This window comes from Macrotis lagotis, chromosome 6 (genome assembly GCF_037893015.1).
Source record: "Macrotis lagotis isolate mMagLag1 chromosome 6, bilby.v1.9.chrom.fasta, whole genome shotgun sequence".
In the NCBI taxonomy this organism is placed as follows: Eukaryota; Metazoa; Chordata; class Mammalia; order Peramelemorphia; family Peramelidae; genus Macrotis; species Macrotis lagotis.
The window spans coordinates 67792958-67806882 of record NC_133663.1 but is presented as its reverse complement, the minus strand read 5'-3'; the positions used below and the strand labels follow the sequence as shown (position 1 = coordinate 67806882).

The window sequence follows — 13925 nt, the reverse complement described above, 5'->3', positions numbered from 1 at the left end:
TCTATAGAACTCCTGGGGACCCTGTTGTGTGGGATAGACCCCCCCCCTGGGCTCCCTCATGACAGCCCCCCACTGCCCACCTCCAACCCTTATCTCCTCTCTGTCCCCAGGGGAGTCCACATGGCAGTGTGTGAGCTCAGGCATCAATGATTGTTACTACAATGTGACTCAACTGCCACCGGGCATGACTGTGAGGTTTCGAGTGGCATGTGCCAACCGAGCTGGGCAGGGCCCCTTCAGCAATGCATCAGAGAAGATCCTTGTGGGGAAATCCACAGGTCAGGAGGTTGGGGGGGACTGGGACCCTAGAGGGATGGATGGTGGGAAAAATTCAATATTGGTGGGATGGGGACCTATGGTTTTGGAATCAGTGGGATTAAAATAATACCCCTCAGTTGCCTGAGCCCTCAAGACCTTGGGATCCTTGGGGCTGCGTTTTTAACTTTCTCCTTCCAAATTGATTCATCTCCAGGATCTCCTCCTACATGGAGGGTTCTATAGAAAATGCTTTCTCAGGGTGGCTAGGTGGCATAGTGGATAAAGCACTGGCCCTGGAGTCAGGAGTACCTGGGTTCAAATCTGGTCTCAGACACTTAATAATTACCTAGCTGTGTGGCCTTGAGCAAGCCACTTAACCCCATTTGCCTTGCAAAAAAATCTAAAAAAAAAATGCTTTTTTTCTCTGCCCAGATACCCCAGTTTTGAAAGCTACTACTCAACAAGAAATTCCTATTACCTCAGAGCCTTCTAGGACCCCCATTCCTTCCACTCCTACCTCACCTATCTCTCCCCCAGCCCCAGCCTCTGCAGCCTCTTCAGGCCCAGCCACACCACCCTCTGCCTCTCCAGCCCCAGCTTCTCCAGCTCCAGCCACACCAACCCCTGATACCTCAGCCCCAACCTCTCCAGTCTCCCCAGCCCCTGTCCCTGAGCCTGCATCTTCTGTGGCTCCAGCCTCTCCACAGTCTCTTCCTTCAGCCCCAACCACCTCCTCTCCCCTATCACCTCTCAACCAGGTCCAGTCTCACCTCAAGGCTGTAGGCCCACCTCCCCCAACTCCTCCTCGAAAGCACAGGGGTCTGCTGGCTGCACGGCCAGTAGAGCTCACATCCTCCAGCGATCAGCCCCCACCTCCTGAGACTCAGTCTCTTGCCTCTAACACAAAAGTTCCATCTCCTAGTATCCCTGAGAGTAAACCAACTTCCTCCCCAGCCCCTATGTATGTGGTAACTTCTTTTGTGTCAGAAGCCCCTACCCCTGAGCCTACCCCCAGCCCCACTAAGGTGACTGTGCAGAGCGTCACCCCAGTCAAGGACAGGGTCAGCTCTCCAGGACGTGGATCCCCCAGCTCTCCTGGCCCTGAGGGCACCACTCTTCGTCAAGGACCTCCCCAGAAACCCTACACCTTCCTGGAGGAAAAGGCCAGGCAAGTTCAAAAGAGGGATGAGGATGGTTCAATTAATAAATGCTGGTTGTTGGGGGGAAGGGTTATGGTAGAACTGGGGGTGGGCAAATTGATGCAGAATCCTGATGTTCAAACCCACAGGGGCCTGAGATATAGGAGGGGACAAGGATGCCGAAAGACCTTTTCTCTTTCCCCAGAAGCCTCTGTTCTGGCTTCCTGCCATTATTTGGGGTTTCCATGTCACTTGGCTTTACCCATGTCTTTCATTTCCCATGACCTCACCCTGTGGTAGACTCAATCTGTTCCCTTCCCCCCCACCTCAATCCTACGTCCAGGGGTCGTTTTGGTGTGGTGAGGGCTTGCCGGGAGAATGCTACAGGCCGGTCATTCGTGGCGAAGATTGTCCCTTATGTGGCAGAAGGGAAGCAGAGGGTGCTCCAGGAATATGAAGTATTACGCTCCCTACACCATGAGCGACTCATGTCCCTGCACGAGGCGTACATCACCCCACGTTACCTCGTCCTCATTGCGGAGAGCTGCGGTAACCGCGAGCTGCTCTGTGGACTCAGTGAACGGTAGGGCCAATGTGGAAGGAAGGAGGGAGATAATGGAGGCCTCTGGCCACATGATGTAGAGGAGAGGGGGTCAGCCCCAGAGAGCCCCTGGGTCCTCCCCATGCCCTCCTGTGCCATGGCCCTTCTTTCCTCCCTCAGGTTTCGCTACTCCGAGGATGATGTGGCCACGTATGTGGTCCAGCTGCTGCAGGGCCTGGAATACCTACATGACCACCACGTACTCCACTTGGACATCAAGCCTGACAACTTGCTGCTGACCCATGACAATGCTCTCAAGATTGTGGACTTTGGCAGTGCCCAGCCCTATAGCCCCCAGGCCCTGCAGCCCCTGGGGCACCGTGCTGGCACTCTGGAGTACATGGGTGAGGCCTGGTCAGGCTGAATGTTGGTTTGTGCTCCTAATTATCAGGGTGGCACTCTCTGGGTATCATTCCCACTCCAGTCCCATTAAAAAAAAACTACATGATACAGTTAGGCCTTCTCTAGGAAACCTCAGGGAAGTGAGTTGGGCTTTGGGAGCTTAAAAGGGGTTAGCTTGGGGCAGCTAGGTGGGGCAGTGAATAGAGTACTGGTCCTGGAGTCGGGAGGCCCTGGATTCAAATCCAGTCTCAGATACTTACTTAGCTGTGTGGAAATCTCCTGTCAGAGGCTAGGTGTTCATGGAATCCTATCCCTTCTGGACCACTTCAAACAGAAAGTACCTTGCAAGCTCTAAAACCTGGGGTCAGTGGCAGCTTTTTAAAAGCACTGGGTATAGGGGCAGCTAGGTGGCATAGTGGATAAAGCACCAGCCCTGGAGTCAGGAGTACCTGGGTTCCAATCTGGTCTCAGACACTTAATAATTACCTAGCTGTGTGGCCTTGGGCAAGCCACTTAACCCCGTTTGCCTTGCAAAAAACCTACAACAAATAAATAAATAAACAAATAAATAAATATATGAATAAATGAACAAATAAACAAATAAACAAATAAATAAATAAAATAAAAGCACTGGGTTGACTTCTGGGCAGGAATAAGGGGTCCCACAACTTGGCCAAAGGCTGAAGATGAAAGGAACCAAGGGACCTAGACTTACATTTGTACTTGCTAACTCCAGCTCTAACCTAGCTCAAAGAAGCATTGGGATACAACAACCCTACCCAAGTCATAGCCTTGAAAGTTTCCTAAAGAATGCTCTTCCATGGATATCCACCTGGGAAGACAGTGACTGCCACATTGGCTGGGCAGATATGCCTTCCACATCTCAACTTTCTCCAACATGAATTAGCACAAGAAATTAAAAGGGAAAATTTGGGGGAGTTTTGTGGAAACTGAAAATAACATGCAGACAACACCAAAAACATTTATAAACTCAGAAATGCATAATAATGTTTAGTATCATATAATATCAACATTTTTTATCTTTTGGTACCAAAATAATTCAGACTTCTTCTCTGGTATGAAGGAAAGACCAAAAGTTTTTATGTGGATTTTTCAGATGACTGGGGTACTTCATGCCTGGCGCACTTGTGATGTGGAAGGGATAACTGAATACATGAGCTAGAGGCACCTAGTGACCAACATATGTCTATGGCCCTTGATGCTCTCATTTGGCAAATTAAAATTAGCAAATTTTTTTAAGTACCTGCTTATACAAGATCTTGTGCTAGATGCTTCAGAGGTATAAAGATGAATAAGCAAGGTTCTAGTTTTCAAATCAAGTAGGGAGAGAAGACATATGCCCTAACTATAACAGAGAAATAGAGGGTGAGGAAAACAGAACTGGTGATGCATTACACTGAGGTTTTAGACAAAAGAGGAGAGGTCACTTCCCTTTCCTTCCAGACTTGAAGAATGGGAGATGGGGAACTAACATACTCTGTGTTGGCAACAGTTCAAGTAAGGGCACTCTCCAGAAACTGAGAGATGTGTTTGGAGAATGAGCTGTCTAGTTTCTCTCAAATATAGGGTATAGGAAGGAAGGAAATAAGGATTTATTAAGTGCTTACTATATGGCAGTCAGCTGGACTGGAAAGAGAATGATCAGGAGACAGGACTGGAAAGGCAGCTTGGAGCCAGAAAGGATGCCTACAGTTAGGAATCAGGAAAAGAAAGCAAAGATGGCAAATAGTATAGTGAAGGAAAGGTCAGACAAGCAGCTGAGAATACAATGGCAAGAAAGCAAAGAGAGGAGAATATACCCAGAAGAAGGGGGTTAGGGATGTCCACTGCTGCAGAGATTTCAAGGAGGGGTAAGAAATGGGAAGAGGCCACAGGATTTGGCAGTAAGATGGTCAAGGATGACCTCAAAGGGAGAAATATCAATGGGGGAAGTAGAAAGAAAGCTAAATTATCTGGAGTTAAGGAGTGAGTGAGTGGAAGGTGAAGAAGTAGGGCTATGAAGGGTAGGCTGCCTTTTCTAGATATTTAATACTGAAAAGAAAGAGGAAGGAAAGGCAGGTTGGAATTTTTTGAAAAGGTCTTGAATACCAGCTCACAATTTTGGATTGTATTCCTCAAGTGGTAGAGGCTACTTGTAATTGTGTTGAGTGACGTGGTGGGTTGGGGCTTGACCCTGTCACCGTTACTCCCCATTGCCTAACAGGGAACCCCCATATTCAGCAAAGACACCATCCACAGGTAGCTAGGTCAACTCTGTCTCTTCTCTTACCAGCTCCTGAGATGGTGAAGGGTGAACCCATTGGCTCTGCCACAGACATCTGGGGTGTTGGTGTGCTCACTTACATCATGTGAGTGATCCTTAAGCAGAGGAACCCATTCATACAACCCAAGTCCTTGCCCTCGTACTATTCCGCCTCCCTGTACTTGCTATATTCTGCTCTTACTTCACAGTTCGCTTCTGTGGACCTGATGTAAGAGGTAGGATGGTAAAGGAGACAGAGTGCTAGGCTTGGAGTCAGGAAGCTCTGGATTTAAATCCCACTTCAGACACCATTTGCTTGGGTGACTCTTGGGAAAGTCAACAACATTGAGTGCCAGTTTTCTCATCTGTGAAGTGGGGGGATAGAATTTGATGGATTCTAAGTTTCCTTCCAGCAACAAATCTCTGTTCGCAGAGACCTCTTTTTCATTTCATTAGCTCTAGGCAGCTCTTTCCCCAGAATTTTTCCAATCCTTTGCCTCACAGGCCAGGGCGGTGGTGGTGGTCTACATTGCCATATAAAACAGAGTTCAAATCAGTCCTTGCATTCCCAGTTTCTCTCCTGCCCTCAACACTGACCTTTTTATTATGTCTTTCCCCAGGCTCAGTGGACACTCCCCATTTTATGAGCCAGACCCCCGGGAGACAGAAGCCCGGATTGTTGGGGGCCGCTTTGATGCCTTCCTGCTGTATCCCAATACCTCCCAGAGTGCTGCCCTCTTTTTGCGCAAGGTTCTTTCTGTCCACCCCTGGTGAGTGGTGGGGCTGCCCCCTTGCTTTTCCTTGTCCATTCTGGTTTCTGGCCTCCTGCCTTGAATGAATTCCCCTAACTTCTGCTGACTTTCTCCCAGCTAATCCTGCTCTCCAATCCATCTTGTTTTCTAGGAGCCGGCCTTCACTGCAGGACTGTTTGGCACACCCCTGGCTTCAGGATGCCTACCTGATGAAGCTTCGGCGGCAGACACTGACTTTTACCACCAATAGGCTGAAGGAGTTCCTGGGGGAACAGAAACGCCGAAGGGCAGAGGCTGCCACCCGCCATAAGGTGCTGCTACGCTCCTACCCTGGCGGCCCTTAGCCTTCTGGATCCCAGATCCCTGGCCTCCTGGACCTCCAATCCCTCCCCCAGCCTCCTGGACTCTGAACTCTGGGATGCCTATAGTCTAACTCCTGGACTCCCCTGCCCTTGCACATGGGACATTCCAGGGCCTTCTGGCAGCACTGGGGTAGGGTGGGGGAAGGCAGAGAGGCCAAAGGGGACCGGATACCACCAGCAACAGCCAACCAGGTGTCATTACCTCATGGACCCATGGGCAATGGGAGCCCCAGGGATAGCATAAGCCCCTCCTGAGGTACGACGAGCTTCAACCAGGCTGAAGGACAGAGGACTGAGGGAGATGAGGGACAAAGAGAGAAGGAAAAAAGAGTCAGGGGACTGAGGGGTAGAGAGAATGAGAAATGACAAAGGGGAGGACACAGAGGGAGTCTAGCTGTTGGATGGGGAGCCTTTGGGAGAGAGATTGAGGGGAATGATGAGAAGGGTGGGTGTAAGCACCAATTTACCAAAGAGAAGAAAGTGCACAAAAAGGAAATGAGGCAGCCTGTGTCATGAGGTCGATGGGATGGGAGTGATCAGTGAAGGGATTGATAAACCAGAAAGAGTAGACACAAAAGAGATGGGGATAGGACATCAGCAGACCAGTTAGTTGGGTAACTGTTGAAGCCTAGGAAACTGGTGAGGAGATGTTAAGTCTGTGGGCACGGGATGGGGGGAACTGGGCTGCAGAACCACTCCTAACTCAAGGAGGTTCAAGGACAGGATAGCATGGAGACTCGGAATCAGTGAGAGAAGAGGCTAGAGAGGCCTTCCTTTTTCCTCCTCTCTCTGCCTAATGGGGGGAGGGGATTTGGGGATCTTCCCTTGTCCTATCAGCTTGTGACCCAAGGCTTCTTGCATTGGGCCTTCCTCCTCCCTCCCCGCCATCCTCAAAGCCTTTGTCCTCACTGCCCTCATATTTATTTATTTATTAACTTTTGTGAAGTTTTTCCTTCCTCTCTCCATCCTTCACCCAACCCCTATCTCCAGTGTTGTCCTGAGCCCAGCCTATCTCTCCATTCTCCATCCATCTGTCTGTCTGTCCCAGGGCCAATAAAAACAAGCAGCAGGGAGACCTTTGTGTTCTGTCCGGGGACTTTCTGGGAATGTGGGGATGGGGTGAGGGGGGTGAGGGGGAGTAGGGCTTATTTTTGCTTTCTTTATCCAGGGTCTATGGATGGCTCCATTGATGGATTTTAGGAAGTTCATGTATTTGAATGGGCAAAATGACCATTTATTTTCACTAGCCTTTGGTTTCCTTTGAAATCCTATATATGTTTTACACAATTTAACACTATTTTGAGAACAGTAGCATCTAAAGGATTTACCAGACTGCCATATGAGGCAGCTAGGAGTTGCCATAATATATAAAATACTAGACAGGGAGTCAAAAGACCCAAGTTCAAATTTGACCTCAGAAACTAGCAGTATGACCCTGGGCACTTAACCTTTGTCTCAGTTTCCTCAGCTGTTAAATGAGGATAATAAGATCATATACTTCAGAGTGTCATTTGAGGCTCAAATGAGATATTGGTGCCTATCCCCTTCCCCTATTCCCCAATTCCATCTGTGAAGTCTTCTCCTTTCCAAACAATTGCCCTATTATACTATCCAGACTCTGACACTGACTCCTCATGCTTAGTAGCTTTCCCCATCACTATTTTCCTTCCTTCCTTTCCCCAGTTTCTACCATCTCTAGCCAAATCTCTCCTTTCCTTTATTAGTCTTTAGGTTGTTTTGGTTATCATAAATAATACAATCTCTGGTTTAGGTATAACATCCTTCATCAAATGATACCCCAGGAAACAAACTATCTTCTAATCTCTAAGGAGCCACATTGGGATGGTGACCAAGTAGAACTTTGTAGTAGTCAGGAAACCAGGGGAATGGGTATTGGAGCTCAATCTGACCTCCTATAGCTCTGTTGGCTAGATTCTTTACCTCCTCTGTCTTCAGCTCCCCCCGCCCCCATATCAACCCTGAGAATAAATGAGAAACTATTTGTAAAGCCCCTGACAAAGTGGCTGACACAGAATAGATATTCAATAAATACATATTTCCTTCCTTCCTCCTTTCCTTTTCTTCCTTCCTTCCTCTCTTCCTTTCTCCTTCCTTTCAACCTCCCTTCCATCCTTCCTTCCTTCCTTTCCTCCTTCACTTGTTCAGCAGGCCCAAATCCTAGCCCAGTTTATCACTGTAAACTAATATTTTGAGTTTGCATTTACAGATTCTTTTTTTTTAATTTTTGCAAGGCAATGGGGTTAAAGTGACTTTCCAAAGGTCATACACTGGATTTGAACTCAGGTCCTCTTTACTCCAGGGCTGGTCCTCTATCAACTGTGCTACCTAGCTGCCCCCCATTTACATGATTCTTGATAGTTTACAAATTCCTTAAAATCACCCTGTAAAGAGGGGAATATAAATAATTTGCCCATTTTACAGATGAGAAAACCATTACCAGGGTCTCTGGAGGCACTGGGATAGTTTGGGGAGGACAGAGAAGCCAAGGTGAACCAAATATAACCAGGAACAGATTCACGGGAGCCCTGAGGACAGCATAAGCCCTCTGTGGATTAGGAAAAAATTCATCGAGGCTAAGGGACTAAAGAACTAGGTTTCAGAAAGGTTAAGTCATTTGCATGGATCACACAGCCAGTACCATCTAAACCAAGACAAACATAGACCTGCACTCTCTTGACCATACTATCATATTTTCCAACTGATTGCTCAAACATATTTCCTATGTGGAGCTCTGTACTAGGTGCTGAAAAAAGACTCCAAAGAAGACTGGATAAGGTAAATACAACTGGTTCATGAGAATGGACCAGTAGGCACCTGAGCAGCAGCAATGTTTGCACCCTATTGTTGGGAATAGACCCCAGAGCTGAAGGGTCTATCTGTAGTGACAGGGCCCAATCAAGGACCATTTACCTGGGCCTGTGGGAAACTTAGGGTAATTCTACCTATAATCACAAGTCAGCAGGCTGCAGTTTTTTTCCCTTTCTTTTTTTTTTTGAGATAAACAAATCATCATGTTAGAGCTTCAAGATCTCATGAAACCTGGCAGGGCTGAGCCAGAGATTTATAAGGGTCCTGAATAGCTGCAAGATACCTGGAGGAATCAATTTTGAAGCACATTTCTGAGGTTTATGGAAACCTTCCACCTGACCAAGAATACTCTCTAAAGCATCCTCAGCAAACAGCCAGCTTGCTTGAAGACTTCTGATTAGGGGAAACCTGCTCTCCCCCCACCAACCCATTCCATTTTGGGATTGCTTTATTTATTTAGAAATCCTTATATCAAATCTAACTCTTTAATTCACTGCTATTTCCACACTAGGTGGAGAGGAGGGGATGAAGCAAACACACAAATCCTATTCCCATAATATCTTCAAAATCTTCAAGATAGGTAGCACCAGCACTCTTGACTTTGAGATTCATCTCTTCTCCAGGTGAAACATCCTCAGTTCCTTCAAATGATACAGATGAAACATTTTCTCCAGAACTTTTGGCCACTTTTTGGATGTGCTTCATCTTGTCTTAAGTAGCATCAAATACTGAACACAATCCTTCAGTGATGGTCTGACCGGAATTATGGCCTCTCCTATTCTGGACAATTTTTCTCAATGCAATCTAGAAGTTATTTTATCTTCTTTTGGTTCTTTTTGCTCTTGACAGCTTTTGATTGACACTTCCTATCATTGACTTATCCTGAGCTTGTAGTAGTCTCTCTCTCTCTGTATCTATCTATCTATCTATCTATCTATCTATCTATCTATCTATCTCTATATATATATATAAACACACAAAGAATATACATGATGGTGATATAGAAATATATAAAATTTTATAAATTATAATTTATATCTTATATGCACTTTTAAAATGAGTAAATGAGTTCAGGAACTCTACATTTACTTCTATCAATTCCATCTAATTCTTTAACACATCAAGAACTTTCTGGCTCCTAGTTTGGTCACCCAGAGCTAGACTAAATGCTGACTAGTTCAACTTGGAAGTGTCCTAGAATTTGGGGTTTGGGAGGAATAGTTCTACAGCTGCAAAGCCTCATGTAGTAACACCCTCCTCTCCTGTGTTTTTCCCTCAATCTTGGTTATTCTTCCATGGGTAAAGGAGAAAAAAACCTGAGCCCTATGGAAATGAACCTAGTGACCATTAAGAGATTCATGACTTGAAAAAGGCATTCATTGGTGATTTTCTTTTCTGGCACTTGAGTTTAGCTGATCCCCCACAACAGTCCTTGGGCTTTCTGCTCCAGCTTGGACAAGTCCTTCTTTGGACTCTGGTGAAGAGAATTATAAACTAAGAGAATTTTAGATTGAGGAAAGGATTTTATTTACCTCCCCCTCAAGAGTATCCACTGCATAATCAAACAGAAAGAGCTATGGGGTCAGAGGGCCTGAGTTCAAATCCCAATTCTAGTGATTACTATTTACATGACTTTGGACAAATCTCATTTTCCTGGGTCTCAGTTTCCTCAGCTATAAATAAATGAAGGGTCTGGACTAGATGACTTCTGAAGTCCCTTTGGCTCTAGATCTTTCTGTTGCCTAAGGTCATGCAGGTCATCAGAGATCTAGGGCTGGAAGCTATCTTTGACAGCCATTTGTCGAACTCTCTCATTTTCTTTTTTTAAATAGTTAAAATTTTCCCAAATTAGCTGTAAAACAATTTTGAAATTTGATATATAGATGTCTTATTTTAGAAAGTATGAATTTACCTCACCAGTTTCACCCAGGATTTGAAACTGGGTTCCTTGACCCCCTAATTCAATATTCTTTCCACTAGAACACTCTGCCTCTCTAAACCATATTCAGACTTAGTCCCTCAGGTGACTATTGTCTTGTTTCCCCAGACATTCTGACTCTCCTCACGCTTCAATCAGACTAAGACTAAAGGATGAGGTTATGTCTAATTATAACTTACATTTATAAAGGATTTTCTTCACAATAACCCATTTTCTAGGTGAGGTAACTGATTCTCAACTAGGCTAAATAATTTGCTCAAGGTCACATAGCCAAGAAATGTGAGATCCAACACTGCTAGGCCAAAACTAATTGGATACTGCGAGAAGGGAATAAAAATTAAGCATGCTAAGCTCTTTGAAAATACCTAATTTGATCCTCATAACAACCTTGTGAGATGGGTGCTTTTATGGCTGAAGAAACTTGAGGCAAAGAGAGGTTAAGTTAGTGTCTGGGGCCACCTTTGAATCCAGGTCTTCCTCACTCCAGTCCCAGCACTGTCCAAGGTCACATAGGTCATCAGTTGATAGCATAGGTTCATAGAATAAGAATTGTAAAGGTGGAAGATACCTTTCAGATTATCTAGTCTAACTTTCTTCATTTTACAGCTAAGAAAAGTTCTCTGACTCCAAAATCTAGTGATATTTCTACTATAGTGCATTGCTTCTCTAAAGGAGGTGGGTATTGGGGGGGGGGGGATCAGAAGTGTGGGAGTGGGAAGAGGCTATCTAAACCAGTCTTATCCATATTCTTAAAACAGGGTATAAAAGTGTGGGTGCTGGAGGGGGAGGGGGCTGGACCTCTCCCACCAGGCCCTGGGTCCTCCTATCAGCCCATTGGTTGGTATGGGGGGTGGGGGAGAGGAGAACTGAAAGCTCCAGGAAGAAAGTTCAGACTGGCTCATGGCTGGGCACCTGAGGGCTCTATCTGATTGGTCACAGTGGCCCTGTTAGCCTCTTGTGATTGGGTGGGTGGAGATATTCGAACTTCACCCGGAGAATTGAACTTTCTGCTTCAATCCTCCCCCAGGAACTCTGCAATTCGAGGGGAGGGGAGCCGGGGGCGGAGCGGTGTCCCGCTGTCCAGCTGTCGGGTCGCTGACGCTATGAGGGCCCCAGTGCCACTCGGGTTTCCCCCTCGGGTTAGCAGCGACGGCTGAGCCAGCATCCCTGGCGTCCTCGGGCTAAATAAGGATCCAGGTCGGGCTGGGTAGGCGAAGACTGGGGTCCCGGGGGGACCAGGGGCTACCAAGCCAAACAAGGCCAGGAGGGAAGCTGTATATAAAGGCAGGGGCGCGGGGCCACCTGCCCTCCCCGTCCGGTCCTGTGCTATCCCGGGGCCTCCGCGCAGAACTCTAACTTGGCTCTTCGATCCAAGCCCTTCTATTGGTCCCTCTGCCCTCAGCTCCGTGGTGAGTTCTACCCCTCTACTGTCCCATTCGGTTTCTGTTCCTGGAGGGCACGACTGGGGATTGGGGAAGAATTTCTGTCTAGGCCTTGAATTTCGTGATCACCATCTGTTCCCCCAGATGTCCAAAGCAGCTCCGGCCAAGAAACCGGCCGCCCCACCTCCGGGCTGCACCCTGGACATCAATGACCCCCAGGTGCAGAGCGCTGCCATCCGCATCCAGGCCTCTTACCGGGGCCACAGGTGAGGGGGTGGGAGTGTCCTGGGCTTGGTCCTCAATGACCTCGTGACACACATCAGTAGGTTATCTTCGGAGAGAGTGTGTGTGTGTGTGAGAGAGAGACAGACAGAGACAGAGAGACAGACAGAGACCAGAGACAGAGAGAAAAGTAGAGAGACAGAGAATAGAGGAAAGAGAGCCAGAGAAGGGAGACAGAGAAACAAAGAGAGAGAAATAGAGAAAGAAATAGAAACAGAGATGAGAGACAGCTAGCCAGAGAGACAGAGAGAGAGAAGGGGGGCTGTTCAGAGATCAGGAGAGTGTGCTTGATTCTGGGTCAGTACCCTATTGAGAACAAGTGAAGAGAGGGTTGTGAGTTAGGGTACGGGGTCACTAGTTTGAGGAAAGACTAGCAGGGGAAGCTCCTGGTGCGGATGCGTTGAGGGGAGGATTGGTGTGGAGATGCGCCCCAAGGGTCGCCATCGGCCTGGCATTGACCTGAACAGGTCCCGGAAAGAGCTGAAAGAGAAGGGGCCCCCGCGCGTGCTGCAGCCGCTGCAGGACGTGGTGCTGATAGAGGGAAGCGCTGCCAAACTCTCCTGTCGGATCTCGGCTTTTCCCGACCCCTTTATCCGCTGGAGCAAAGACGGCAAGGAGCTCCGCGACGGGCCCAAGTACCGCTACGTCTTCGAGGACCCCGACGTGGTGGCGCTGGTGGTGCGTGACGGAGAGCTGGCCGACCTCGGCCAGTACAGCATCAACGTGTCCAATCCCTTCGGCGAGTGTTCCGACTCTGCGCGGATCCTCGTGGAAGGTAGGGCCCCCTACACTTGGGCTTTGTCGCACGTCTGGCTTTGCCCCTAACACGCCCATTTCCCAGCATACCGCCTCTCTCCTCACCACCAGCCTGCCAGGTAGGTGGGGGCTGCAGGTAGGATTACAAAGGTCGTTACCACGGCTTGCCCAAGGTCACAGGAGGTTTCCTCACTTTCCCCAGAGGGCCTGATTCTGTTGGCTCATTTTTCAGCACCACATAGTGCTCATCTGGTTTTCTGAGATTTTAAAGTGCTTTCCTCACAACCTAATGGATTAGATACTGCAAATAAGAACCGTCGAGGCTCAGAGTGATTTGCCCTGGGTCACACAGCTAGCAAATGACAAGGCTGAGACCTCCTGCCTTCGTTTACCCAGGCGTAAAATGAGGAGACTGGACTATCTCTGAGGTCCCCTTCACCCTAAATCCTGCGATGGGGAGGGAGCAAAGAGCACCTTCCTCATCCATCCCTTTGCCCTCTTATCGCCCTCCTCCCCACACACCCTCCAGTCCCAGCGAAGATCAAAAAGGGACCAGACAATACCAAGGCGCGCAAAGGAACCACGGTGACGCTGACCGCAGAAATCCTGGGCGAGCCGCCTCCTGATGTGGGATGGACCAAGGACGGGCAGGACATTGAAGAAGATGACAGGCAAGAGACGGGGCCCTGGAAGAGGAGGGAGCCTCGAGGAGGGGTGGGGGATGGCTCCTGGGGAGTCGGGTGGCCTAGGGGACCGGCAGCGCAAGCTAGCCCCTCGCCTGCCCTCCCAGGGTGTACTATGAGATCGGCAGCACTAACACTACGCTGACCATCCGCCGGGCCACAGCAGAGGACAGCGGCAAATATGAGGTCTACGTGGAGAACAGCCTGGGGATGGATCAGAGTTTCGCCCGTGTGGATGTTGCCTGAGGGGCATCTTCGGAGCTTTCCTCGGTGCTCCCGGGGCCAGAGCTAGCCCAACGTCCTTTCTTTCTCGGCCTGTGGATAATAAAGTTATGTC

General features: G+C 48.2%; 2 protein-coding genes across 7 annotated transcripts in view; both read left to right on the top strand.

Annotated features, from left to right (window-relative positions):
* Window positions 1–6804, top strand: part of SPEG (striated muscle enriched protein kinase) — an 84125-nt gene extending 77321 nt beyond the window's left edge. For all 6 annotated transcript variants that reach the window (XM_074191291.1, XM_074191298.1, XM_074191292.1 and 3 more), the window contains 7 exons: window positions 111–278; window positions 691–1426; window positions 1741–1980; window positions 2119–2342; window positions 4634–4709; window positions 5224–5373; window positions 5507–6804. In XM_074191291.1, the coding sequence (XP_074047392.1) occupies window positions 111–278; window positions 691–1426; window positions 1741–1980; window positions 2119–2342; window positions 4634–4709; window positions 5224–5373; window positions 5507–5699 (1787 nt within the window). In that variant the 3' untranslated portion in view covers window positions 5700–6804. The remainder of the gene's footprint in view (window positions 1–110; window positions 279–690; window positions 1427–1740; window positions 1981–2118; window positions 2343–4633; window positions 4710–5223; window positions 5374–5506) is intronic.
* A 4706-nt stretch (window positions 6805–11510) lies between these two features.
* SPEGNB (SPEG neighbor) lies at window positions 11511–13925 on the top strand. Its single transcript, XM_074192555.1, has 5 exons — window positions 11511–11894; window positions 12012–12133; window positions 12617–12924; window positions 13435–13576; window positions 13696–13925. Exons 2-5 carry the CDS (start codon window positions 12012–12014, stop codon window positions 13832–13834), a joined length of 711 nt encoding a protein of 236 aa, XP_074048656.1. The 5' UTR covers window positions 11511–11894; the 3' UTR covers window positions 13835–13925.

Excerpts from the sequence above, each read along its gene's own strand:
- SPEGNB (XM_074192555.1), top strand. The coding sequence starts at position 12,012 with ATGTCCAAAGCAGCTCCGGCCAAGAAACCGGCCGCCCCACCTCCGGGC. Across the intron at positions 12,134-12,616 it reads GCCTCTTACCGGGGCCACAG|GTCCCGGAAAGAGCTGAAAG; the intron begins GTGAGGGGGTGG and ends TGACCTGAACAG. Across the intron at positions 13,577-13,695 it reads GACATTGAAGAAGATGACAG|GGTGTACTATGAGATCGGCA; the intron begins GCAAGAGACGGG and ends CTGCCCTCCCAG.